This window comes from Lasiosphaeria miniovina (assembly GCF_030549165.1).
Source record: "Lasiosphaeria miniovina strain SMH2392-1A chromosome Unknown B0T26scaffold_6, whole genome shotgun sequence".
In the NCBI taxonomy this organism is placed as follows: Eukaryota; Fungi; Ascomycota; class Sordariomycetes; order Sordariales; family Lasiosphaeriaceae; genus Lasiosphaeria; species Lasiosphaeria miniovina.
This window is the reverse complement of record NW_026848225.1, coordinates 231,500-258,461: the sequence shown is the minus strand read 5'-3', so window position 1 is coordinate 258,461 and position 26,962 is coordinate 231,500. Positions and strand designations below refer to the sequence as shown.

The window sequence follows — 26,962 nt, the reverse complement described above, 5'->3', positions numbered from 1 at the left end:
ACTTGTCTGCCGGTCCTATATTTGCGGATAGCTTAGTCGGCCAACAGGCCCCTGGGTTCTGAATTACCTACCTATCTTTGGTATATGTGAGCTCGCCAAGAGTACGGTACATATGTATGACCGGATCCTCGTGGGCCCCTTGTCCGTCCGCGTTTCACAACGTCACGCAGGCACAGAAAAGTACTGTAGGTAAGCACAAGGGGGCTTGTTGCCAAGGCTTACTTGCCATTGGCATCTGCCGCTTGGCTTAATTGAGTATTGTTCTCCGTTCCCGTTCCCGTTCCCGTTCCCGATTTCCAGCAGCGCAAAGTTCCCGCCGTTGGTTGCCACGTGGGTTCTGGGTTTGTTTATTTTAGAGTTTCCCTTTCCCATTTTTTGCTTTCTTCTTTTCTTTTTTTTGGAGGGCTTCGTTGCGTTGTGTTGGATGATATAATACGATGCGACGCGCTAACAGATTCACGTAATGTTAAAATAAGAAAATAAAAATAAAAATAAAACGGTCCCTTCTCCGCCCCGCCCCCGCCCGCGCGCCGGCCCGCACCTCGCTATCTCAGATCCGATCCGATCTATCAATCCATCAATCCATTTGCCAGGATCGGTATTCCGTAATGGTCGGGAAATCGATCCCCTCTGCATGCCACGTCATGCTAACCTAACCTAAACACAGCCGACCCGACCCCTAGACTTAAACTCCTGGGCTTAAACTGTCCAAGGTGTGTACCTTACCCGTTGCTACTCCGTATATGTCGTGCTTTAAATACGCTGGGTATGATTTCGTACGTCCCTGCCGCTGTTGCAGAGAAGTTTGGAGGTGTTGCATGCTTGCTTTAACTTTTTTTTTGCTTTCGTCGGATATCTATCTGTGCAGCATGGGCCAGGCTTTTGTCTGTTACTTACCCTCTAAGTACTGTGTTGTGAGAATTGCGATATGGAATCAAATCAGAGCAACAAGATGATCGTGTCCGGAGATTCAGGAGGAGCAAAGTCCCAACCAACGTTGTCCCGCCTCTACACGCAGACCCTACGGCACCTACCTCGCTAAAATTTAGTCATATGGGACGGCAGCAAGTTGAAGTAATAAAGTATCTCATCGAAAATAGAACAGACGGTCTTGCCTCCGTCTTCGGCAAGAGAAAGCACAGCACAGTTCCAAAAATACCGTGTATGTCCGGGTCTAGATGTAGACGTCTATCATACTAGGTCTATCATACTAATAACATCCTCGCGCCAGACAGTTTGATATTTTTAAAAACAAACCCCAAATGCCTTTTTCTTACTAGAGGGAAATCTTTCATGCCGAAAAGAAAAAGAAACAAAAATATTCCTTTAATACATATGTACATAACCCCACCGTCTGAATGCCATCATGCATTTCTACGACGACAGAAACCGGCGAAAGGAAAACATTAATACCTGCACAGAATCCCGCCCAATTACAATTTTTTTGCGTTGCAAACCGACGGCAAGTTACACTCGTACAAAACTCCAACTAACACCAAAGCCAAGAGCCACCCCCTAGCCTCTGGAAAAGCTCAGGAGGCCGCTAGCTGCGCCGCCCAGCAGCGCACTGCTGGCCAGCCGGGCCCCCGCAGTATTACCACCACCACCGCCGCCGCTGTCGCTGTCGCCGCCAGAATATGAGCGGCGAGAGGCTATGGCAGACTCCGTCTTTGCCGTCGCGGCCGGTGGTAGCGACGGGAGACGCGGCAGAGCAATATCTTCTTCGTCCTGCTCGTTTTCGTCATCGTCGTCGTCATTGTCGCCCGCTCCATCGCGAGTCAGATCAACTATGACATTGTCCATGGCTACATCCTCGTCGTGGCTGCTTCTCTCCTCCGAACCAGGTCTCCGCAACGGCGCGGCGGGGAGTAGCCGTCTCGGTGTTGCAAGCGCAGCACCACCATCACTCCCGCTCACCCCGGTAGACTGCTGCTGCGGCCGGGACGAGGCGTGGTTTGAGCCGGTCTGGCGCCACATCCACTGCGCGGGAGCTTTTGACGGCGCAGTAGGACGAGCCGGGGCGGAAACCACCGCCGCCACCGCTGCAGCCGCAGCCGCAGCTGCCGCCGCAGCCGCAGCCACGCGTTGCAGGCCGCTTCTCTCCCCATTATTGCTACTGCTGATGCTGATGCTGCTGCTGCTTCTCCCGGCCCCGGACGGCAGAGGCGGCAGCGGCCTCACCTGCAGCTGCTCGAGGGGCACTTCGGTCTGGCCCGTGCGGACCTTATAGTTTGCCAGTCCCAAGCGCAGGCGGAGGATCTCAGCTTTCTAAAACCGGAAAAGGTTCGCCATGTCAGCAACGGTTATCGTTTTTGAAAACTTATTGGGAGGATCAGGGTATGTATGACCCACCTCTCGCGCCTCTTCACGCGTCAACACCCGCGCCGGGCCCGGCCATCGGGGGATGCGCCCGGCTCCGGTTCCGGCACCCGCGCTGGCATTTGGAGCTGCGGCCGCGGGTTGCGGGTCGAGGTGGTCGGGCTCCGTCAGCGTCGTGGCCTGCGACGTGTCGATGGCCGAGACGTCGAACACGGAGCACGACGACGTGTCGTGGTCCTGGTCGAGCGGCGACACGGAGCTGTGCCGCTCCAAGATGGTGGATGACGAAGACCTAGGCGACTGTTGTGTTGTGGTGGGAGACGTCAGTATGTTTCTTCTCTCTCGGCCGCGAGCTAGCTAGCTAGCACACAAGCATAAACGCGTCTTTGCGTACCTCGGGTTCTGGCTGGGCTATGGCATTGATAGTCACCTCCCGGCTGCTGTCGTCTTGGAGACACGGCCGCTTCCTGGCTGGCTCCCCAATGTCCCCATTGCTCGCATGGTCTGCGTGTGACGGCGGCCCCATGGCTGGCTGTTGCTGTTGCTGTTGCAGTTGCAGTTGCAGCTGCTGCTCCGGTAGGGGGCGTTTCCTGGCGAGTTCTAACTCGTCGACAATGACGGCGGCGAGGGGTTTCGTGGTGGGTTGCTTCAAGCTAGTGTGCTTTGGTGCTTTCGGGGACGACGCGTTGGGGTCGAGAGCTGCGAGGACGCGCCTCTTGGCGGGCGACGAGGCGATGTCCATTGCTGTTTTTTTAATTTTGGTTTTGGGTGTCTATCTCCGTACGTACAGACGCGGGTGTGGATAGCGACAGGTCAGGGAGCAATGTATCCGTAGGCGTGTTGCAGCTTTCTTTCCACCCTCCGCCGACTAGTGACAACGGAGTGGAGATGCTGCGATGGAAGGCCGTCTACGTATCTCCTCTCGTCTTCGGTGTGTCGACTGTCTCGGAGTGAATCAAGCTTATATGCCACAAGTATATGTCGCTGTCTGCATGCATGCATGCAGCAGTATATGCACACGCACGTGTAAGGTCGAGAGAAGCGTGTGTAAGTGTACGTGAGGAAGGTTGTGCTTTGCTTTCAAAAAAGACTGGACCGAGTAACACAACAATAGAAGTAACTGCAGCAGCAGCCAAAACACAAGCCTTGACAATAACAACAATAATAACAAACAACAACAAATACGGATAACGCGAATAGGCAACAGTAAGAACAGAGTTGGAGCAACCTTCGGTGTTCTTCGATGCTGAGGGACGGATAATGGAAATTGGGGAAACTTTATGGCATGTGCCTATGTTATGGCGTTCCCCTAAAAAAGATTGTGGAACCCCTCTCCCCCCCAAAAGTCGCGTCTCGATTTCATTACGGAAACAACTCTAAAGAAAAGCAAAGACCAAGTCGCGCCTAGCAGTTGCAACAAAAAAAATGGGGCCCATGTCAATTAAGAAAATCAAAAGCCGAAATAGGAAATTACAAAATACGCAGCGCAGCAAGCCACTTCGCCCTCAAAACTTGCAGTTCGGACATTTCATTCCTAATTGACTAAATCGATAGGATAGACACTTTACACCGCATTAGCTATTAAAAAAAACCAAACAGAAGCGCGTCGCCTGTAGATAGGCAAGCCCCTCCACCCATTCAAATATCATACCTAAATATGGATACGTATGCATAAATGTACGCAGATAAGGTAGTTCGTTGGTAGCGTGAAGAAGGTCTTGGCATTGTAATTTGGGGTAAGAAAAAGGTGAGGTGGGTGGCAGTGGCGTGGTATGGGTGGATGAGACATTCCGATTTCCGGTTGGTCCTGGCTGCCTTGCGCGCGCCCCGGGGACAGAGCGCGCAACCTGGTTTAGACCCCGCCACAACACAGCACCTGCGCACACCCCCACTGGTGTAGGCTGCTGCAGGCACCGGCTTGTGCATGCAGCAGCATGGAACACGGCGACGATGGGGTGGGCGTGCACAGATCCGATCCCGTCCTCTCATGATCCATTGCATAAATAGCTATCCACCTCATGCACACACACCACGCATCAACGCTGCACTTGAGTTACTGCGCATAAACCTTGATTTATTGTGTTTATCCCCAGTACTTTGTAGATGAGGTAAATATAACAAAAGCCGAAACAGATAATAAACAAAAGCTCGTACAATTAGCCAAAAAAAAAGAGCCACTGGCTTCCTGGCCAAATGATTTCTGTCCTGCCAAAGGAAAAAGAGATCCTATTTCAGATAAACACGATCACGGGTATCATCACCCCCAAAGGTCCTGGTGTGCCTGCCTGCCTGCCTGCCTGTAAATACAAGTCCCTCCGTCTAAAACTCCCTCAATACCAACAGCGAACCGCGAGACCCATCTAGAGATGAATCTAGAGATGGAGACCAACACCAGGAAAGGGCCCGCCAGAATAGAGAGAAACAAGATGGACAGCGAGAACTAGAAAAAGATAAAGACCAAAATTATAGAGACAGCGACGTCACGTCGCCTTTGGCTCCTCCTAACACGTGGCACACGCCCCAAATAGAAACCCGCACGGGAGGGGTAAGAAGAAACAGCGAAAGAGAAAAGGAAAAGAAAAGAGGGAAAAAAAGCCACCAGTTTCATAAACCAAGGAACGCCATAACAAGCCGCCCTTTTCCCACCCTGTCCAGACCGATGCTTGTTCGTAGTCATTAACCCCATCCCGCGCCCCCAGTTCCCTGTCCTGAACCTTGGCCGAACCGAATTAGCCGCCCTCCATGTCATATTCCGTCGTATCGTCCAAGCATAATGCCTCGTGCACCGTGCGGGAGATGTCGCCCTCTAATATCCTAAACACTGGGACCACGATAACGGCCGTCCCGAGGTCCTACGAAGCATCCATTGAGTAGAGCGACGTGTCGAACTGGAAAGGCTTCGAGAAATCCGTCGTCATGTCATCGAGCGACGAAAACTGCATCGGGTCGGACCCCAACATGTCGTGGTCAAGCGAATCGTATCCCTCCATGTTCACGTTGTTCATGTCCAGGAGGAGGTCCGTGTCGATGGGCTGCCAGTTGAGATCAATGTCGAGATGTGCCCCTTCGGCAATGTCACTGTTTGGCTCCGACGCCCCGCTGTCCTTGCTCGATTCGGGCGTGTCGTTGGGCGTCACGGATCTGTACGCGCTGATATCCGAGAATATGTTTCCGTTCATCGACTCCAGCGGCGCAAACCCGGCAAACAGGCTCTGCGGGTCTATTGTCGAATTCGCCCACGGGTCTTCCATGACAGCCATCTGCGGCCCTTCTGCAAGTTTGACCTCGGCCAACCTGGGCGTATTCTGGGTCCTTCCCGGTGTGCCCGCCGTCTCAGGTCCCTTTACGCCCGCACTGGCCTGCCGTCTCATCGACGCATCTCGAGACATCGGAGTTGCGGCCGAGTCCGGCCTGCTCATCGGCGTCTGTCCCTGCTTGGAGAGGCTCATGCCCATCGGCGGTGCGCCGAACTGGCTAGCGTCCTGACCGTTGCCCTTAGGCGGGAGTATTGGGTTGCCTTGCAAATCTAGGCCCATGGCTAAGGCAAAGTTTTCCTTCATGAACCTGACTGGGTCCTCGTTCGGCTTGACGTGCTCCTCTTGATGATGACGGCTGAGGGCCTCTTCGGTCACAAAGGCCGTAACATGCATTTCACAATCCGGCTCCGGGCAGGGGTACGTCTGCGGGGTCGGGACCTTCGCTTGCGTCTGCGGCGGTGGTTGCGGTTGAGACTGGGGCTGCGGCTTTGACTGGGACTGTGGTTGCGGCTGTGGCTGTGGCTGTGGCTGGTACTGCGTCTGTGGCTCTGGCGCGGGTCTTCTCTTGGTCTCTGGAGACGGCGCCTTGACAGTGACCTGAGCAGAGACCGTGGCGCCCTGCTGAACTGCCGGAGACGACGATGGCTGCGCTCCCGTCTTGGCCTTCTTCCTAGGAGGCGGCGGGTTGAGATTGTCCTGGGTGACGCGCTGATCGCTCAAGTAAATGGGCTGCCCGGCGGGCGACTTTTGGGCCCCAAACTGGAAAGGGGGTTGCGTTGTGGTTGGAGCGGCTGGCGGCTGCTGTCCAACCTTTACGCCGGCCCGATTCACCTGCTTGAGAGCTTGGGTCTGCTTCTCAAGGTTAGCCGCACTCAATGGCGTCGGCTGAGAACCGCGCGGGCCTGCTGGCTGGGCCACGGGTGGCGCTGGTGGCGCTGGTGGCGCTGCTCGTTGAGCATTGGCGGCGGCATTTCCCTCCTTCATAATCGCGATATAGTCCGTGAATATCTGCTCCATTATCTGTTGAAGCGCGTCCAGCTCGGGTATCGTCAGGGTTAACACGTTTACGTTTTTGGGTATCTTAAAGTCGTTATCGACAAATTGCCGCACCAATTTCGCGCGCTTTGGTTATGTTAGTGGAAGCTCAACTTACTCGAAGGGCGGGGGGGGCATGCGCATGCTTACCAATTTCAAGAACGCTCTTGCTTGGGTCTCATCGTTGGTGGCGGCAAACCACTTGGTCAAAAACTTGTTCAGCTTTTTCAAATCTGCGCCAGTTTTGAGTAGCTTGGCCAAAAAGTCTTGCATGTCATCTGGCCTCAGCTGTATTGGCTTATCCTGCCCTTGCGTGAGCATCGACTGACGGCCTTCTTCTTGAGCAAGCTGCCTCAGCCGCGCTAATTCCGGACCCTGTTGTTGCATTTGCTGCTGCTGCTGCTGCTGCTTCTGCTGCTGCTGCTGTTGACGAGCCTGCACCACTGCTTCGTATTTTGCCCTCTGTTCTGGAGACATCTTTGCAATTTGCTCGGGGGTAAACTGCATGATCTGGCCTGTGGGGCGGGCGTCTGGCACAAAGGGCGGGAACGACTGGGGAGGCTGCTGCGAAGGGTTGTTGATTTGGTTAGGGGCATCTGCGACATCGTCCGAGTTTGGGCGCTTCAAACTCTTCTGATTCTGTGCCGGCGAGGGGTTGACAGCGGCCGTTCGGGATTGAGCAGGCATGCGGCCGGCATTTTGAGCACTTGTACCCACAGGTGTCAAGTTATCCGCGTCGGGAGCCCCAGGAGGCTTCTGCTGACTTGGCTGACGTACTATTAGCGGTGCTACCGGGGCGGGCTGTGTAGTTGACGGTGGTGGGCCTTGCAATGGCTGTTTTTGAGCCATTGCGCTTGCATTGTTATTGGCGAGATTTTGCTGCTGCCAATAATTTCTTGTCCAGTTCTCTTCCTTGAGGCGTCTGGCAACCATCTGAAGTCCCTCAACGCTAAAACGCTGCCACTTCACATTTCTGCGCAGTAATTCCAAATCCTGCTGGCTTACCTGAAGGAATTGGGGAGGGACCGTAACTCCAGGGGGCAAAGCTGGCACCGGCCCTGTAGGGCCTGGCTGTGTGCCACCTGACGGCGCACTTCCGGGCGGTAGCCCCTGTCTCACCTTGTTTTTGTTTTGGTCCACAAAGCCCCTGAACTGCATCATTTGTAAATGAAGCAACTGGTTCTGAAAGTTTTGTGGCACCGCCCCGGGGTTTGACCGCATGAACGCTTTAAGTTGGCCCCATTTTTCGGTATCAGCAGGCACATGAATTCGCAGCTGCTGTATGATTTGAGGTGGCAGGCTCATGCTATCCGCCATGGTAACATATTGGGGATTTTGAGCAAAACGCTGAGCCTGCTGTTGGGCTTGTTGTTGTTGAAGTTGTCGCTGCTGCTGCTGCTGCTGCTGCTGCTGCTGCTGCTGTTGCTGTTGTTGCTGCTGCTGGGCGTGTTGCTGGGCTTGTTGCTGGGCTTGTTGCTGTTGCTGGGCTTGCTGCTGCTGCTGCTGCTGCTGAGCCTGTTGAGCCTGTTGCTGCTGCTGTTGTTGTTGCTGCTGCTGCTGCTGCTGCTGTTGTTGTTGTGCCATCTGCGCCATCGCCCCATTGGGCTGTTGGGCGGTGTTAGCTCCAGTAAACTGGTTCGCATTACCCATCGGTCCAGTTTGGAGTTGCCCTGGCATCCCTTGCATCTGCTTAGGAGGCTGAAATCCGGTGTTCATCGGGGGGCGATGTTGCTCCTGCTCCCACTTTGCCATCACGTCCTTGAGCTTGTCTTCCGGTATTGCGCGACCTTCGGGGCTGAGATTGGCCAGCATTGCCGCCATAGTTTGGCTGTTCATATTCCCCGGTCTTGGGTTAGACTGGTGGCTAAAATTCGGGTTGAGCGTCCCTCCCATTTGTGGATTTCCCTGGTTGATCGGCTGCCTGTTGGCCGGGGCCATAGGTACGGGTGGCTGCCGCATCGGGGCGTTCAGCGTGTTCATAGCTGCCGGACTTTGAGAAGTCGGAGAAGGTCCTGCTATCCCTCCCGGCTGGCCTTGCATAGGCCGGTTCATTGCTGCTCTGTTTTGAGCCTGCGCCTGCGCTTGGGCGGCCATGGGCTCCATCTTGACTTGCTGCATGCCAAACGGCTGTTGCATCTGGGGGTTTCGTGGCGCCTGTCCCGGATTCTGAACCTGCCCGGCCTGTGGGGGAACGCCATTGATAAGCCCCGGCGCGCCGCGGACAGCGCCCGGGGGTGCCGGCACAACCATCACTCCCGCTTGTTCCGCTATCACTCCCATCTGTTGCTCGTTGCGAATCGCTTCCAGGTTTCCGAGAAACATTTGACCATCAGAGACGCCCTGCTGGGGAACATGCGAACTCATCATGGCCGCGTTCAGCTGGCCCTGATGTTGTGGTTGCGCGTGGGTGTTTGGTGGTAAACCTGGCTGTTGTTGACGTTGCCCCATCATCCCCGGGAATCCCGGAACCCCTGGAACACGCCCCTTGTGGATATTCAAGGCTTGGTTTTGGTAGTACAGCATCGACGGGTCCATGTTTCTCTGCTGATAATCGGCTAGTTGCGCTGCTGACATCTTTTGTTGCACGAAACTCCGAACGCTGTTGCGTTGCGACTCTGCGGCTTGAGCGTGGAGTTTCACGGCTATGTCCGATACCTGTTGCCTCTCTGGCCCACTGAGTTGGTTCATCTCGGCAGAGAGTCCGGTTTGTGGTCGTGGCTGCTGTGCCATCGGCATCTGGAACTGGCGCTGGTCGGGCCGGTTCTGCAGCATTCCAGGGCCTGCCATGCCCATGCCACTCAACGCCTGTTGGGGTGACACCTGCATGGGGTTCTGGAGATGCTGAAAACCCATTTGCTGGGGCTGTTGCCCCATCCCCCTTGCCACCATTTGGTTTATCATCAACTGCTGCTGCTGCTGCTGCTGCTGAGCCTGCTGCTGTTTCTGCTGAGCCTGTAGCTGGGCCTGCCGCATAGCGTCGGCGTTGAGTTGGTTCTGAATATTGGGCGCAAGCGCTTGTCTCCGCTTGACCATGTCTGTTATGGCTGCGTCCATCTGCTGTTCGTACCGTTGCTGTAGGATGGTTAGCCAAAAGATGAAGAGCCGAGAGCAAAGCACCTATCATCGCCTTACCTTGTCGGCTGAACCATGGAAAGCCTTATTTTCCACTTCGAGTCCGTACTGAGCGGCCTTTTGCCAATCGGCACTGGGGAGAGCTAATGTTATGTTTGAAATACTGCGGAAAATTTAGTGTTTGCTCTCGGAAATGCCGTCGGACTGGCTAAAGATAAAAGACTCTAGCGCGCTCAACAAAATGCTAGTAAATAGATCGCTTACAGGTTCATGGTTTTTCCAAACCGCTCTTGGGTTTGTGTTTGGCTTTGCCAGGACCCAGCCACCGTTGACATGCTCTGCACCAAGTGATTATAGACTACAGTCTGGAGTTGCCGACGTTGGGCTTGCTGCTGCTGCTGCATCAGCATCTGGCCGTTGGCGACCATCTGCGGCATATTGGCGGCCATGGCCGCGGAAACGTGATGGGGTCAGCCCGCTAGCGAGGTGCCCTCAAAGCACGCGGAAACGGGATGGCTCTCGGTTCGCCGAGTACGTAAAAGACGGAGTCGCTCCGGCACGACAGGGATATCCAGGAGTTGGCGGCCGTGGCTAGGATATCGACGAGAAATTACGACGACCAAGGCAATTCCCGCGAAGCGGCAGGAAGCCGACAACTGGCTGCAAGCTGCCTAGCGTAACCCGAAGACGTCCATATAATAACAGGCGTTCTGTGTCACCAGCGAGGCGTGCTGGCGAGCTGCAAGTGGGCAGAGTCGCACGTCAGGAGCTAGAAAAGTTTGTGGGACGTGCCGACCAGGTGGCTGTCTTCAAGCCAGAGCCCGAATGGGGCTTCCGTTCTCTAGCGATTCGTACCCGCTGAAGACGAGAGCTCGATGTGGCCCCAGAGCAGCGGCATTCGTTCCCGGAAAGATACGATTGATCACGGCGAGGCAGGTCTCGAGACGGCCTCAACGGGGCGCGCTTGCGACCGAAAAACGAGCCAGGCCGAAAAAAAATCCTCCGATCTCAATACAGCGGCCTAGGACACACAACGGCCGAGCAGACAAAGGTCGCAGGCGCAACTCGCCTCTACCGATCGCTGCTAGATGATCGCCCGTCGCTGTGGCTGTCTGTGAGGAATGGACGAGACCAGAACGTGGCTTGGCACGCTACGTCGCTCTGCCTGGCAGGCAGCGGTCGAGGTTGCAGAGCTTGGTCCGGTTGGGGGGTGCGTGGCGAACGGGAACGGCCGGTGCGTTGCTCTCGGTCGTCGCGCGGATGCTGGGCCGGTGACGGGGGGAGGAGGTGAGGCGAGTGAGTGAATCCGAACCGAGTGAGTTCACGGGTTGCGGGTGTTCGAAAGCGCGGGGACCAGCCAGTGGAAAACGAGGGAGGCGGCCCAAAATGTGCAGGGTAGGCGGGAAGTAGGTAACAAGGAAGAGGCACACGCCTGGTTTTAGGTGCAGTGCCAGACGGTCCAAAGTTTAGGGTAAAAAAAAGAAGCCTAAACAGGCCGGGACGTGCCAATCTGGAGAATTACAGCGCGTAGCCCCGAATGCGACAAAGACAAAAGCTGCGCAACGAGGTGAAGACTGGCGGCGAGCACCGTGGGGATGAGGTGAGGTGAGGCCGGGAACTAAGGCGTGAGGAGGGAGGGTGGTGTGCCCGCGAAGTGGAAAGATGGGAAGGGGAGAAAAGAACCTGGAAGGGCGGTGGATGCAGCTCGACAGCAGCCAGTGTCAGACGGCGCTGGGTCTGGAGGCGGAACCCACTCTAAGTACCCTAGGTACCTACCCTGCCTCCCTATGGAACTCGTGCCAAGCGCACCCAGGGCAGCACCCAGCACCCAGCACCCAGATACCGGACGGGTACCCCACGGTACCCTCGACCTGCGGCACACACAATATGGAATGGAAGGAAAGGCTGGGTACATACAGTACATACATTGGATACATTCGACCTGCCCGCCCACCTATCCGTACCTCATTGAGTGATGGAGCGTGGTGGGCTTCCAAGTTCCGTCTGCCCTCCATGTGTTGCGGCTAGCGCTAAGCAGGGCGGCAAAGGCTGCCGTCGAGGGCCAGGGCAGCGCCATGTTGGGCGTTCACGGATGCACCTCATTCTTATTGTCGCGCGTAGCTGAACAGAAAGGGACAGCGCCCTCCCTGGGTTGCTACCTTTCGCCTCAAGACGGGGCTCCGACTCTGTGCTCGCAAGCTGTTTGAATCCCGTCGCGGGCGGGCAAGCGGGGGAAACCAAGAAGCGCCAGCACCACATTTCGTCTGCATTACGAGTACCCGGCCTCAGGTACGTGGAGGGCGTAAGGAAAGAACGGACGGCTCTAAACTGTGGCGAAAGCACATTTACTCTCGAGATATTTTCTAGCGACGACTCCACCGTGATGTGTGTTAAGGTACTAGTAGACCGGACATTTAGCTTGCCGCAACGACCGAGGGCACAAACCGCCTGCCGTGACCAAGAATCCGTGGCCCATGGCAAGGGACGGAGTACGGAATTCATGTCTTCCTGAGGTAGGGTAGCTGAGGTGTAAGTTATTCGTTATATTTTGTTATATTTTCAAGAATAGGACGAGCGAGCGCAGCAGACTCGGTGCCCCGCAGTCCTTCGTCGACGCTCGGGCATAGCGCCCATGACGGGAGGCGGGCCCCCATTAGCCTCGAATCCCGGCGACGAGTCCGAGAGGGATAATTACACAGTTTATTTGGTGTCTACCAGCACCGACCTACCTTCCTTGCTTGAAGCAGCTGCTGAACTCGTAGCGCAAACTCGGCGAAGGGCGGGAGAGGAACTCGAAGTTACCTGGTTTCTTTCGCTTGTCACCGAGCCAGCCAGCTTTGGGGCTGCGAGCTTCTGTCCAGGTTGCCGTTCTTAATCACTGAGGTTGCTTTTGGGGTACTGGAACTGGGGAGTGGTGACGGCAGAGCAAGCTGCAGAAATAGGTGTGTGTACTGTACTGTGCGGTACTGCACCAGAGCAGTCATTCTGGCGCATCCAATTCAGCAGCAAGAGGGAACCTGGCAGGTACCTCGAATGCGCCAACGGTACATTTGCCATCGAGAGGGACCAGGACGCCCCCCACCCCCCTGTTCGATGTGTGGCTCAAAAGCGACCAGGGGGCTCGGCGAGCGCAACGCAGACTCGCTAAGACTGCCGGGCTGCCCATAAGATGAAAGAGCAGTTCGCCTTCACACAGTTCGCACCAGATAGCCGGTTTGCGTGTTCAATTGAACGGTAGGGCACTGCAGTTTAGCAGTTCACCGCAGAGAAGAAGGAGGGAAAAAAGAATAGAGGCGCGAGCGAGGAAGCCCTGGCATCTATATCCCTCGTCTTGAAGAAAAGGCGAGTGGGAACCGTTTTGGTTTGGGCAGAGACGTGGGCGGGCGGGGCACATAAAGGTACGAAGTACTATGTACATCAGGCCCGGACGTGGATGTGAGCAGGGAAGACTGGACGAAGAGGCAGATGCGACACTACTGCTGGCGGGCAAGGCAGGGCAGAGCAGAGAGCAGAGCAGAGCACGCAGCCTACGAGCGGAGGGAGGGAAGCTTCACTTATTAACGCAGCCAACCATAATCACCATTTTGCCTGTCGTGATGCGCTTCTCGTACGAAAACCGTGCCATTATGGCCCTTTACTTTAGGTACGGGTACGACCGGCCCCTTCGCCCTTGAATGCGGGTCCACAACACTGCGCGCACGCCTCGATGGATGGGGGCAGAAAAATGGGGTTCCGGATGAGTGAGGTGAAGAGAGTCTCAGTGCCCAAAGACCCGGGTCCGCAGGCCCTCCTCGCCCATTGCGCCCTACCATCTCGGATTGGATGAGGCTGATGATGGCGACGGGCACAGGAGCTGGCACGCTAATGAGCGCGTCTGTCTCCTTTTCTCATCAACGACGGCTTCCCGTCAATGTCACGAACGGTCGCTTCTCGGGAGAGCTACTACCCACTTTACCTATTACTACCCTCGTCGCCAGCCCAGCATCCGATCTGGGTGGCGGCCGATCGTCCTCGCGGGCGGGTGACAATCAGTCGATGGCTGCCCCGAAACTCAATTCTCTTTCTCTGGTATGGCGTTACGCAGGTTGCGTTGCGTTGCGTGCGGTAAAGTCTACATTCTCCATAGGCCACACCCACCTGCTCGGAGTGCTCACGCTCGTGTACCTGCCGGCACGAGCCTAACAAACACCAGGATCCATCCGGGATGACCCTTGCTCAGCCTCCCACTTTGACATCCCAGGCGCCCGTTTGGGGATCACTTCGGCTGTCCAGATCGTTCCGATGAGCATTTCACGCTTGGAATTTTCTAGGTTGCATCATCGGGCTGCCTGCAAGGACATGTGAGCACTGAGCACCAGACACTGGGCATTGAGCAGAGAGACAGGCGCTGCACGCCCCTCCCACTCTTACGGTCGAAGCAATGTTTACGTGCGTGGAGAGCTCATACAATCCAATCCCTGAATGTTTGTTGGCGTGGTACTTTCCAAGATCCAAATGGCCTTAACATCTTACAACTCGCCGTAAAGATTTTTCACCAAGGGAGGTAATAGCTATTTGAATCCCTATTTTAGAATCTTAGAGGTCTACTCCCTCTCTAGAAATACCTATTAAAGACCTTTCCTGGCCGGTTCATTTGTTATTTTCTTTTCCTTCGTAAGTACCACGCTAACAAACATTCAGGGATTGGATTGTAGTAAATTTAGGTAGCATCAATAGAAATAAAGTCTCAGGGTGCACTGTAAAGTACCAAGTACTCCGTACGAAAAACTGTGCAGAGAGGTTGAGGGCAGTCCGTACGCCAGCCGATTCGCACGAGCCCCTGGGCTCTCTGCTGCTCCTTTCCCGCTATAAGTGTGGGAATGGCGTAAACAGATCTAGCGAAAGATAATTATCACATTAGCTACCTATATAATGTTCTAGTCAAATGACAAGAAAACTGGAGTACTTACCTACCTGAATTGTTTCTCCTCATCGCCGGCCACAAGCACTATTGCGAGATACGGGGCAATACACAAGGTACCTTACCCAGGCGGTTCTAGGCTGTAATCTAAAGTGAATACAGTGTAGCTCGAGGATCTTCACTGTGTAATAAGCCGGGGGAGCTAATCTGGACAGGAAGGATTGGAGACGGAGGCGTGCTTGTGCTTGTCCCGCTATGCTGCCTTGCCAGCATGTTGGCATCGTACGGAGTCGATCATTGAGCACATGTCTCTCACCTTATTGACGTCCCTCGGCGTTACGCGCTGTCCCTTGTTTTCGTTGTTGTCATCGCCGTCACAAGCTTCGAAGTGCGGGGACTGTGGCATCTATGTTAAAGTCAAAAGAAAAGCTTCGCTCGACCCGACCCGCAAGTTTGTGTGAGGGGAGCGGAGGGGGAGGGGTAGGCCGGGTAGGTTCTTAAGATTTAAGGTGCGTTGGCATCTTGATCGATGGCTAGCCTGCGCGCCAACCCTGCCCCCCTACCGGTTTGGGGAGAGTGTCTGTTCGATCCGATGCCTACAGTCATTGAGAGGCGTCAGTACATTTATTTCTTAGAAACACGAAGACGCCAGGCAAATATGAGCCATATTTGGGCTTGCAAAACATATCAATCTTACTAGCTTCCATCGGCATCTTAGAGTTCCTCGAATTGGCTATGAGAAGCTGCGGTCTCTGATTGAGCATTCAGGTGTACAGTCGTGGCTGACGGAGGGGACTCCGGTGGCATGGGAAGGTGGCGGCCCTATTGCCGAGTTAAGAAAAAAACGTCGATTGGGGGCCCACAATCCCACAGCCTAAGACGTGCATACACCAATCCGTACAGATCACAGCCCTTAATCCCTGCCTATTCATCTAGAGCCTCTGGACAGGACCCCGTCCTTCACCAACCACGAAGCTTTTGTAGTATTGAAGGAAAGAAAGTAACTTTTTTTTGGCGCACAGCCAGTACCAATAGCCAATGGTAGGGCACGGTGTCTTGACGGATAGAGTCGTTGCAGGAACCTGGAACCTCGAAACGATTGCTTGCATCCTGTGTCCTTTCGACCAAGCCCCTTTCGGTTAGCTGCTAGCGACAAAGCCCATTGATGTCGAAGCTTGCAGATGCATCAACAGGTAATCGCCCGCACAGCACTGCAGCTGCTTCAAAATGCACCGACTAGCTTTTAGTGTGTTCCTGTTTTCCTATTTTTTCCAAACTGTCCAGGTTCGAGCTCGATTCGAGTGAGCCAGAAAGCCTCTCAGTGTTCAAAATAAGGGGTCTAGCCCCATTGCATCGTGGCTGCAAGGCGTACTTTTGTATTGAAATAAGGCAGTCTTCCCCCGGATGCCGATCCAAGCTTCCAAAAGTACGGAATACAGACTGCCCACTTGTCGTTGCCCCATGGCCGGGACATGGTCCCCAGGCTACCTTTCCCTGCATGCTGTGTAATGAACTACGGCGTTTATCGAGAATGATGGGCGGTGTGATATACGCCAGGACGGTCTGTTATTAAGGTATAGGGGTGTCCCGTGGGCTCTTTTTTTCTGGCCCGGGTTCGCAGCATAGTTCGAAGTTGCATTGATAACTCCTCGAGATGAAAAGAAAAACAACCAACAACCCCAAGGCAGGCGGCCAAAGTTGCAAACAACAAACAAAGAGCGGCCAACAATTGTAATAACAACACACAGACAGGCATGCGTCAGCGCATGCACTCGGACACTCCATGCGACCCGAGAAGAGTGTGTATTGAGGTTGATATGTACTGTACCTTGCGTACTCTGTATTATATTCACGGTGTATACTCCGAACGCACACACAATACAGCCTTGGTTCATATTTACGACTCTAATTTTGCTGTCTCTCCGGGAATACACGGAACGTTAGCTTGAATCGGGAATGAGACCCTGTCGCTAATAAACAGGAAACAACAGACAACCGTTAGGAGTATTTTATAGGTGTACGGATATGTACATGTATTCGTACATTCACTACATACTCCTTACAATACGCAATTCTAGCCCTCTTTCTGCCTCACACACCCTCATTGCTTCGTATTTCCCAGTAGTTAAAATGCTAAATCGGCGACTTGACGACGGTTTCGCGTAACCTTTTCGCAGAGACGGTCAAGGGCGAATGACATAGAAAGCGTGATCGCGTAGTTAAGGTTTGTGATATTGAACAGGTACCCACCTCAATTCCCCGCCTCTTCTCCGTTTCCCTCCCTCCTCAAACAATAACCTGCTGTATGCCGTCATTTCTGAGCTCTTGACTTTGGCCGTCGCCGCGCTTGAAGGCTCCGGATTCTGGAAAAGAGCCCAATGCAGCAAAGCAGAGGAGACGACGAGGTGCCCAATGTCGCACCTAGCTTACCACACGCCTGCCTCCAAGCCGGGTCCCTTTAGGTCTTGGTCAACATCCATTGACTCTGCATCTCACGCACAGGCGCAAACACACGCACATGCACGCGCAAACAGCCACACGTCGTTTCTACAATGTCCATGCGATGCCATCACTGGGAACCGGTCCATCCCAACAACCCGTCCCGAGGTGTTTCGTGTTGATGTTGTATTGCACAAGTACCAATACCATGCGCGAGTGCGTGTTTCCGGATGGCCTCATTGACGGGCCGTCCTCGTCCTCGTCGTCGTTGTCCCCGCATTATAGAAGGATTCTCTTATTTTCACGGTTCAGTCGCTTCACCGAATCCGTCGTTCCCCTCCCGCTCTCTGCGCCTCCGCGGTTCCCAAATAGAGCAAAGGTAAGCAGACAGACAGACAGACAGACAGACATCAAGATTCCATGTCGACTATGCACATGCACCAGGGCCAGCAGCAAGCACCAAAGTTTGGTTCGAACACGCGTCAAAACGGCGGGAATCCCCAATGGCCCACACCCCTTCCCGCCTCCCAGAAGAAGACGGCCACTCCCACAAATCCCAAATCCCATGTCCCATATTCCATTGAATGCTTACGGGGTGGCATGTTTCCCATTTAGCCTACTCGTGGTTGGTTTTTTCTCTCTTCGCTCCCCGTCGCCCCCAGGGTTTTGCAATCGTGAAGTCAGCCCTCCAGGGCGTGACAGGAGGCTTGTCCACGCGCCCGCCACCGCCGCCGCCGCCTCCGCCTCACTTCCAACTGCTGCCTCACCGCTTGCTCTGCGTTGTTCGGCACTCTCCTGTGCTGTCCCAACATTGCCATAATCCCCTGCCTGCCGCACAATTGTACGAAGGCATTGTTGAATAAACCACCTTCCCCCTCTCAAAAGAAGCCGACCTGGATCGTGGGATGCTAGCATCTCGTCTGTCATAATTCTATGACCGAGTGGCATTAAAGAAGCTAGGTACAAACTATGTACGTGCATAGTACATACAGACGCGGGAACCGATGTGGGTATTCCAAAGAGGCGGGAATCTAGCTTACTTTTCTCTTTCTTAGGGGTTAGCAACAGCCTTCTCTCTCTATCTTTGATGCCCTTCATCCCATCGCCAAGACGTAGTAGGCTACGTCTTTGTCTTTTCTTAATGTCTGGGAAATAATGTCAAGATTATAGCTGGAGCTAGCTTACTTAGTCAGGTAGCTAGGCGTTGAGATACTGACAAGAAGAGCAGTTAAAGGAGGCACGCTTCGCGTAGATCTGACTCATCAACGACGGCTTGGTTACCCACCATTTTCGACGGTTGTTGCCGAATCAAGTTGATCCTTTGCGGCGTCGGGAATGCGCCAGTGATCATGGGGGAAATCATAAGCGGCTTCGGGCAACAAATGTCCGCAGCCTCTCGCCGAAACAGGTGTTGCCTCGACCGCCACAGATATATTCACAAAGTCAGCTAAACAAATGGCGGTCTCGCTAATCGATTCAGAAATAACACAGGGGCTTCACAGCGTGTATATACGAATAACAGGCCTGACTTGCGTAACAAGTCGTTACCCGCACTTACACTGAAGAGACTACACACTCTAGACCCCAATACCAAACATCTCTGGGGGCCCTAACATACATGCCCCAGCTTTTTAGCAACAGAAGCAATCCTCCACCAGCCCAGGTGGCAGGCCTGGCGGGCTGCTCCCGTCTTCTTCCACTGCTAGGCCGCCGCTGTGGCGGCCCTCGAGTGACCCTGGTCGACAGATCCTCCCGTTGTCGGGCTGTCCCAACTCATCATGGTCAACGCGACCCCCTAGCAATTCAAAGAATGAAAAATATAAATCCAACGGGAGGGAAACCCGAGCGGGCCGGGCTTGTGCCCCACAAACTACGGGGCAGGTTATCGTGCTGACCTTATCGGGGAAGCTGTGTTGTTTGGACCCTTGGGGTAGTCGGTTTAAATATCTAGGTATCAAAAGTTCCGCCCGGGGGGGGGGGGTTTGGCCTTGGCTTGTCGGCCTTGCCCTGGGGACTGTTGCCGGGACAGGACCCGGATCGGTGCTCACCTCCTATTGATGAGTGGCACAACCTAGAAGTCGGGAGGGGAGGGGCAAAAAAAGTAAAAAAACCCCCCGCCAAAAAAGGACTGGAAATGCGGGGGATTACCTCCAACGTATTACATATACACAATGGGCCTGGTGCAATACCTAGCCCGTAGCCTGCCTGCCTGCCTTGATTTCTTTGTCCAGTCGAGCTACCTCAGGTTGGAGTGGTGGACGTAAGGTAAGGTACGTACATATGTCGGGTGTCTGCTGCTGTTCGATCGGGCGGCGGCAGTTTTGATAGCGTCTGATCGACAGCCCGCGACGGGAGAGATTCCAATTCCCACAATTCCCAGAGAGCACGAACCGATCAACCACCCCGCGCCCCACCAGACGGGACCCAGGCGGATGATGCGCCTCAGGTCCTCTCCAATTCTTCAACGGGGTCTACCTCGTGCATACTAAGGTGAACCTACAGTACCGCCTAGGCCGCCGTCAGATCAGGGAGACGCAGAGTATCCGCACTGTGCCGCACATACAGAAGTGTATGTAATACAGCCCAGATAGTATTCCGTCTCTACAAACCTATGAATACCCTGTGATCTGAGAATAAACCGGCATCGATAGAGTTCCCAAGGCTTCCCAATACTCATTTTTTCCCCAGAGTTGAATCGCTCTTCTAATTCAGACATTATGAAGTTCGAACACATTTGGGATTGGAAGTCAATGACCAGGATCAAACTCAGGACGGAGTACCCGTACCAGTACCTTTGTAACAAACATGCAAGAACCGGACCGCAGCGAAGAGGAAGCTCGGGCCAGTATGGCTGTTAAAGACCGCCTCGTCGTTCAGTTCTCCCATCGATCGTCCCGCTTTCTCTCTCCCTTTTCGGTCGCCATCGATTTTTCTTTTCTTTTTCTATCAGCGAATTGTTTTTTTTTCCATCTTTTCTTCTGCATGACAAGCCTTCCTTCGCGAAACCCAGGTTAGCCCAGCCCAGCCTTGCCCCACAATGGGGTCTTCGCTTTTTTTTCTTTCCTTTCCTCATCATCTCATCCTGATCGCGCGTCGCATCTCATATCGCTGCAAGCGGGCGATCCGCCCCATCGTCAGGAACAGGCTAATGAAGGCGAGTAAAAAAAGAAACCGTGGGGCGGCAATACCCCGCGCGCCCCTCCTCACCCTTTCTAAAGGGACAGAACAATGAGGAAAAGATGCGCACTGGCAACAATCCCCGGTTCCTGGTTTTGTTGCTGCTTTCTCGGGACACCCACTCATTTCCCATCTCCCTCTGCTCCCAGTGATCAATTCACTGTTCGCAGAACTTCTCCTCCCTTCGCTTGCCAGCGCGCAGCTGCACGGCAGCTTTTCTTCCACTGAAGACTCGCATCCCCCTAAAGGACGGGGCCCTGCAGCAGAGAGAAGGGGGGAGGGGTGGGGGAAATGGAGCAGCGTGATTGGCCAGCTACTAAAGAAAAAGGCTAAGATCCCGGTCCCAATGGCGGAGAGGGACGAAGGAAAAGTACGAGAAGGGTCTTGTCCCCTTTGTGCCTTTCTTCCCTTCTTCTCCTTGCCCCCCTTCCTCCTTCCCGGTGCCTCTTCAAGGCCCAAAGCTGGATTTGAACTGTACCTATGTACTTGGCGTATACTGCATGGTACTTACATGCCTAGAAATTCAACGCAAATAGCGTTCTGGGACGAGCAGCGAATCGCGGCTGGTGGACGCTGCTGGTTCTGCTGGGCCCTGGCAACAGGAACTGATAGCCCCCTTGACTGATCTCCAATGCACGTAACCCCAATCCCTGTCCGGCGTTGCATGGCAGCAGCAGAAGCAAGACAAGCGATGGCAGCAGCAGGCAAATCGAGGCGAACGAAAGGGAAAAAAAAAAATGAAGGTGTGGTTTTTTTTTTGCAGTCTGCCTGGTTTTCTTCTTCTCCTTCCATTTTTGGTTTCTTCTTCTATCGTACGTGCACGCACCCATGGTATTGAGTGCCTTTTTTTTAAGCCTCCCTTTTCTTCAACGCATTACGGAGTACCTACTATGTAGTTGCTCAGGTTCCGGCGTGCCCTTCCTTGATGGGCCGGCCCCGGCAATGACAACATCATTGTCGCACGACATATTCCCTCCCCCCCAATCCCACGGCCCCGAGGCTGACAAAAATCAAAATGGCCACTTGCTCAGTCATACTCTTGAAGCTTTTTGCTTCGCTGTCAGCAGGGCCGGAGTGTGGCGCGGGTGCCCCCGCCAAGCCCAATCCGAACTCGCTGCCCCCCTCCCCTTTTTGGCACAGGCCCTTTTTGGCACAGTGCTGGGATGGCAGACAGACATCGTCATCTCTGAACACGGATCAAACAAGAGGCTGCGACAGGGCAGCTTATATGCCCTTGGATTGCCTGCTCTGCTCTGCAGTTGGTCTGTCCCAAGACCTTGTCAAACTACCTTAACTATTACTTAGGCTTTGCTGGTGTTCGTTTCGGGGTTTAGAAACTGGCCAGCACCAAAATCCAGTCACAATTAACAATAAGACGGAATCTGTAATATCCACAAGCACATCTGTGAATGCCAAAGTGCAAAAAGTACATGTAGGTAGTTACCGAGTCATGTTTCTCCAAGGTACTTCGTACTATGTAATAAATCTCCCTGCCTGCAGGGCCTGCAAGAGTCACCTCAGCAGCTGACTGACCTGGACTCACCGAGGGCGTCTCACCGCACTGCACACCTACACCGCGGGGCTTCGTTGATAACCTAACTGGTCTAAGACATCACCTAGAGCCCAATCTTGCCCTTGACTCGTGTGTATGTACATGTATACTGTGTAAATGTATGTGCTGGCGGGCTTAGCTCCCAGGGGGGATTATGGCGCGTGCAGTAGCAAAAAACGGCACGCCCAGTGCTTTTTTTTTCGTTTCCCCTTCTTCTTTCGGCAGGGCGGTCTGGTCTGTCTGACTAAAAAGAAAAAAAATACTATGGAGGGATGGATCATGTCACGGGCAGCCTCGCCGAGAGAAGGGAGCCCAGGGAACAGGGGATGGGGAAGGCGGGGCGTGATCGGGGAATGACGGGCAAAAAAAAGAGAAATGGACGGCGTGTGACGCATTTTTGACGAGAGAGTTTGGCAATCTAAAGAACCTCCATGCCCCTCTCTCTCTCTCTCTCTCTTTGTCGCTCGGTCTCTCCCTCTCTCGGCCGGGGCAGTGTGGCGTATGTGTATGTGCATACAGGCCGAATACATACAATACGTTTGAGTCCGCGCGGGCCTGCCCGGCTACAGCTGGCATGGCTGTAGTGGTTGTATTGGACTGCAGGTATTCCGAATGTACATACATGTTATGTCGCTTCTTTCTTGACGTTGTAAGCGCGGATAATTATTCTGTCGGGTGTGTCCAGGCCAAGACAGCAGCAGGTATGGCACCGCCCGCCACCGCGTGCCATGCCAGCTTCCTAGAATGGCATGGCAAAGGCAAGGTAGGTGACTTAGTTTGTAGCGAAGGAACGGCCGTCTCACCGTCAATTCGGGCTCGCTGCTCTGGGAGGCAATTCAAGCTTTGTTCTCCCCGGTCGTTGGCTGTTGACAAGCGGACGGGAGGACCAGCCTACTACCTGAACTAACCCCGGTCGTGAGAAGCGCGACTCAACGGCTTTTTATTTTAACTTAGGTTGTTGCGGGGCTGTCCGCGGACGGAAGCGAACCCAGACATTACCTTATAGCTAGATCCCGTCCGTATCCGAACTGTATCCGTGCTCCGTCCGTAGGTATGCGCTAGCGTAAGGTAGATAAGGTGGCCTGGAGTCACTGAACCAGGTGAACACAATACACACGAGTGCTAAAAACAGTGGGCCGAACCCCGGACTCGTCCATTGGATTAATTCATCAAAGCCCGCGCAGAGGGGCTAGGTTAGGTAGGTACCTGGTACGGATACCCCGCTGCCGACTTGGACGTCGTTATACTCATGGTCGGTCTTCAATTCGCCTGACATGTTGCGTACCTAAGGTATCGTGGGAAGCTTCAATTGAACGACGTCTCCCGCCCGGCATAACGACTTCGATGCTCAGCAATAGAGCATCGCCGACAAACCGGTTGCTACTGACAAGCTCCTCCAGGTTCAGGTTCGGACGACACGGCCACACCAACACACCCAGTGCACCGCAGAGTCAAACGGGTGTGACGCGCCTCTTTCCTTTTTCTTGTTCGTCTCGTGATACGGGTACTGCTACACGCAACTCAGGTGTTACAGCAGCTGCACGGACCGTAGCCATGGCGCCCTCGAAGTCGGCCACCCACTTTCTCGACTTTGTGGATGCCTCTCCCACCCGTAAGCAGCCCGCATTCCAAGTTCTGTGAAATTGACTTGACTGACTCCCATGGGTAGCCTACCATGCCGTGGCCGAGTCTGCCGCCCTGCTCCAAAAGGCCGGGTTCCAGCTGCTCCGCGAGCGCGACAACTGGTCCGCCGCCTCGTCGGCCGTCAAGCCCGGCGGCAAGTACTACCTGACGCGCAACGGCTCGTCCATCGTGGCCTTTGCCGTCGGCGCCAAGTGGCGGCCCGGCAACCCCATCGCCATGGTCGGCGCCCACACCGACTCGCCCTGTCTCCGCATCAAGCCCGTCAGCAAGAAGTCGGCCAACGGCTTCATGCAGGTCGGCGTCGAGACCTACGGCGGCGGCATCTGGCACACCTGGTTCGACCGCGACCTGAGCGTCGCCGGCCGCGTCCTCGTCAAGGACGGGAACGGCAACTTTGAGCAGAAGCTCGTCAAGGTCGACCGCCCCATCCTGCGCGTCCCCCACCTGGCCATCCACCTCAACCGCGAGCCCAGCTTCAACCCAAACAAGGAAGACGAGCTGCTGCCCATCGCCGGCCTGGTAGCCGCCGAACTGAACCGCACCGGTGCCGACGCTGACCCCGCCGCCGCTGACGCAAAGGACGAGCCCGAAGCCAACTTTCAGCCCCTCAAGGCCCTCTCGGAGCGCCACCACCCCTACCTCCTGGAAGTTGTCGCCGGCGAGATCGCCGTCGAGCCCTCCAAAATTGTCGACTTTGAGCTCGTGCTCTACGACACGCAAAAGTCGTGCCTGGGCGGCCTCCACGACGAGTTCATCTTCTCAGCCCGCCTCGACAATCTCAACATGACGTACTGCAGCGTCATGGGCCTGATCTCGTCGGTCGAGTCGGCGAGCCTCGACGCCGACTCGAGCATCCGCCTAATCGCTTGCTTCGACCACGAGGAGATTGGCTCGCTATCGGCTCACGGCGCCAACTCGAACCTCCTCCCGGCCATCCTACGCCGGCTATCGGTCCTACCGCCAGCCGTGTCCAAATCATCGTCAGACGGCTCGTACGAGCACGTCGGCGACGCCGAGTCGGCGACGGCTTTCGAGCAGACGCTGAGCACGTCGTTCCTCGTATCGGCCGACATGGCGCACAGCGTGCACCCCAACTACTCGCGCAAGTACGAGGCCAACCACCAGCCTGAGATGAACAAGGGCACCGTCATCAAGGTCAACGCCAACCAGCGCTACTCCACCAACTCGCCCGGCATCGTGCTCGTGCAGGAGGCCGCCCGCCGCGCCGCCGTCCCCCTCCAGCTCTTCGTCGTCAAGAACGACTCCCTCTGCGGCAGCACCATCGGCCCCATGCTGTCCGCCAAGATGGGCGTCCGCACCCTCGACCTCGGCAACCCCCAGCTGAGCATGCACAGCATCCGCGAGACGGCCGGCTCCCACGACGTCGAGCATGCCATCAGGCTGTTTGACAGCTTCCTCAGCAACTACTGCGAGCTCGAGAGCAAGATTCTTGTTGACTAGTGGTAGTTGTGAATAAGAGAGGGCGTGTCGGTCAGGTATAGGTAATAGCCAAAACGAAAATACTGAAAATACTTGTGTATATATGGGGTTCGCTGTGCAAAGTGTCATTTATTTATTCATCTTAGCGGCCAGTCAGCCAACCCCTTGGACCATAATAATACAAAAGGCGGTTGACAGCTATACGATGGGACAACGAAGCCCACTCTGTGAGCTAGTCGGTAAACCATTCATTCCCCCCCCCCCCCCCCCCCCATGATTTATATACATGTATGCATGTCTGTATATGCATCCATATCCTGTGCCACATCCGCCCCGTCGACGGCCCGTCTAATGATATATGTCTAGACGACTCTCTCACACCAGGCTTCAGATAGTTACATGCGGATTTCTGGCAAAGTCAGTAAGCCACGGCCGCGGTTGCGGTGGCGGCTGCGGTGGCGGCTGTGGTAGCGGATGCGGTCACGAGGCACTTGGCTGACTAGCTTGCTAGCTGACAGTCAGACTGATTTATTGAAGCATGGGTGTTTGTATTATACATGCATGCGTGGCAGGGTATCTATCTAGGCTGGTAGAGATGCCTGTCTATATTTGTAGATGCGGCTTGAAAAGAGGGGAGAAGATGTTGTTTTGTTTGGATTCATCCCCTCCTTCATCCCGTTTATTGTTTTGCTCGGTGTGGTGACGATGTGGGCTGGGTTCGGTTGTTGGCTTTCATTCGTTCATTCATTTACTTGCTGCTTACCTATCTTATACAAGGTAACTATGTACGTGCGTGGACATGTACTTGCCTTGGTTGCAACAGAAAAGATATGGTGAGCCGATGGTTTGCCTCTGAGTCTGAGTCTAATTAGGGAGTCAATAGCTGGCCTGCCGCCTCTAGGTTGGCAGCAGCACAAAGGGGTAGCTACCTAGTTAGCCAGAGCTTTACTTCCGGGTTTGAATCCTGTTTGGAGGTAGTAGTATGCACGTTACCTCTGAGTTGGTAGCAAAAAGGGAGGTACCTAGTTGGCCAATGCTGTACTTCCGAGTTCGAGTCTGGTTACGAACTAGTAACCGGCTTGTTCTCTCCAGACTGGCAACAGAAAAGGGGCTAATTTATGCGTGGTTCCTCCCAAGAAAAGCCCGAGTTGAGAGCCAGTTATTGTGCTGTTATGCCTCAGTTGTGGTCTAGACTATCAATCTACTCAATCATACTCTAGGCATGCTCCCAGTTACAACTCAATTATTTCCTAGTTGTTCTCTAGTTGCTACCCTGTTATAACTCAATTATTCTCCAACTACAACTCCGTTATCCCCCAGTCACGACCTCGTTGCCCCCCAGCTGTAACAAACAAGAACCTCTAACGCATTCAACAACTCGCCCCTGTTTCTCAGAGGGCTTTGTAACGGAAACGACACTGCCTCATAATCTCGGCATACACCACCCACACTGTACACCGGGGAGACGTTGACCCCTATTTCCAGCATGCCGTAGTAGTGAAGACGAGAAAAAGTCTTTCAAAAGCCTCTTAACAGCTACGTACCTACCATCCCGACCAACCCTTCACGCATGTTTGAAAATTGGGAAGAAGCAACGCATCACCTTCACCGGATAGCAAACTACACCACACACCACACATCACATACCTCGGGCCGAGTTCCGCTTTCAACATCTTGACATGTTTGCCTGTATATAGGTCTAGATATCGCTGATACCCGCGCTCGACCGAGTTCGAGTTCGAGTTCGAGTTCGTTCAGCGTTGAGACGATGACGACGACAACGCTCTACCCAACCCAACCCAACCAACCCAAGCATCAGATCAGACGCTGGCTCTCCTCCGAAAGACCCGGGGACACACCGACCTCCGCTGCAGTCAAAGAACGATACAGCGTGACCCTATAAGTTCCATGGAACATGTTTGAGCTCCTTCCCGCCTCCCCGGCACCGGCTCGCGAACCAAAGACCACCGACAAGGACCATCCTCTAAATCCGGTAGGCCCAGTCTCGCCTCCAAGACATGCTCTCCTCCCGCTATGCGCACCCTCAGAGAGACGGGTATTCCAAGCCACCAACGTAGGGCGAGAGAGAAAATAGGAGATCTATCTAGTTCCAAAGTTGATATATGT

At 54.4% G+C, this 26,962-nt stretch overlaps 4 protein-coding genes across 4 annotated transcripts; 2 read left to right on the top strand and 2 right to left on the bottom strand.

Moving 5' to 3' along the window:
* Window positions 1-1,515: 1,515 nt before the first annotated feature.
* Window positions 1,516-3,061, bottom strand: B0T26DRAFT_678501 (uncharacterized protein; the record flags this gene model as incomplete). Its single annotated transcript, XM_060440236.1, has 3 exons — window positions 1,516-2,268; window positions 2,353-2,619; window positions 2,714-3,061. The coding sequence occupies 3 exons, from the start codon at window positions 3,059-3,061 to the stop codon at window positions 1,516-1,518; spliced, it is 1,368 nt and encodes a 455-aa protein (XP_060292326.1).
* A 1,866-nt stretch (window positions 3,062-4,927) lies between these two features.
* On the bottom strand, window positions 4,928-10,320 carry B0T26DRAFT_390848 (uncharacterized protein). The gene is made up of 4 exons (XM_060434762.1): window positions 9,948-10,320; window positions 9,744-9,846; window positions 6,762-9,683; window positions 4,928-6,698 (listed from the first exon to the last, which is right to left on the bottom strand). Exons 1-4 carry the CDS (start codon window positions 10,130-10,132, stop codon window positions 5,172-5,174), a joined length of 4,737 nt encoding a protein of 1,578 aa, XP_060292325.1. The 5' UTR covers window positions 10,133-10,320; the 3' UTR covers window positions 4,928-5,171.
* A 10,657-nt stretch (window positions 10,321-20,977) lies between these two features.
* Window positions 20,978-21,556, top strand: B0T26DRAFT_720171 (uncharacterized protein). Its single transcript, XM_060442465.1, has one exon. The coding sequence runs from the start codon at window positions 21,028-21,030 to the stop codon at window positions 21,502-21,504; it is 477 nt and encodes a 158-aa protein (XP_060292324.1). The 5' UTR covers window positions 20,978-21,027; the 3' UTR covers window positions 21,505-21,556.
* Window positions 21,557-23,305: 1,749 nt separating this feature from the next.
* On the top strand, window positions 23,306-24,856 carry B0T26DRAFT_654559 (aspartyl aminopeptidase-like protein; the record flags this gene model as incomplete). The annotated part of the gene is made up of 2 exons (XM_060438556.1): window positions 23,306-23,363; window positions 23,421-24,856. The coding sequence occupies 2 exons, from the start codon at window positions 23,306-23,308 to the stop codon at window positions 24,854-24,856; spliced, it is 1,494 nt and encodes a 497-aa protein (XP_060292323.1).
* Between the last annotated feature and the right edge of the window lie 2,106 nt (window positions 24,857-26,962).

Bases quoted from the DNA above. Each gene is read 5' to 3' on its own strand.
- B0T26DRAFT_390848 (XM_060434762.1), bottom strand. From the start codon at position 10,132: ATGGCCGCCAATATGCCGCAGATGGTCGCCAACGGCCAGATGCTGATG. The intron at 9,847-9,947 runs GTAAGCGATCTA...AATTTTCCGCAG, and splicing joins TTTGGAAAAACCATGAACCT to TATTTCAAACATAACATTAG. The intron at 6,699-6,761 runs GTAAGCATGCGC...ACATAACCAAAG, and splicing joins CAAGAGCGTTCTTGAAATTG to CGCGCGAAATTGGTGCGGCA.
- B0T26DRAFT_720171 (XM_060442465.1), top strand. From the start codon at position 21,028: ATGGTATTGAGTGCCTTTTTTTTAAGCCTCCCTTTTCTTCAACGCATT.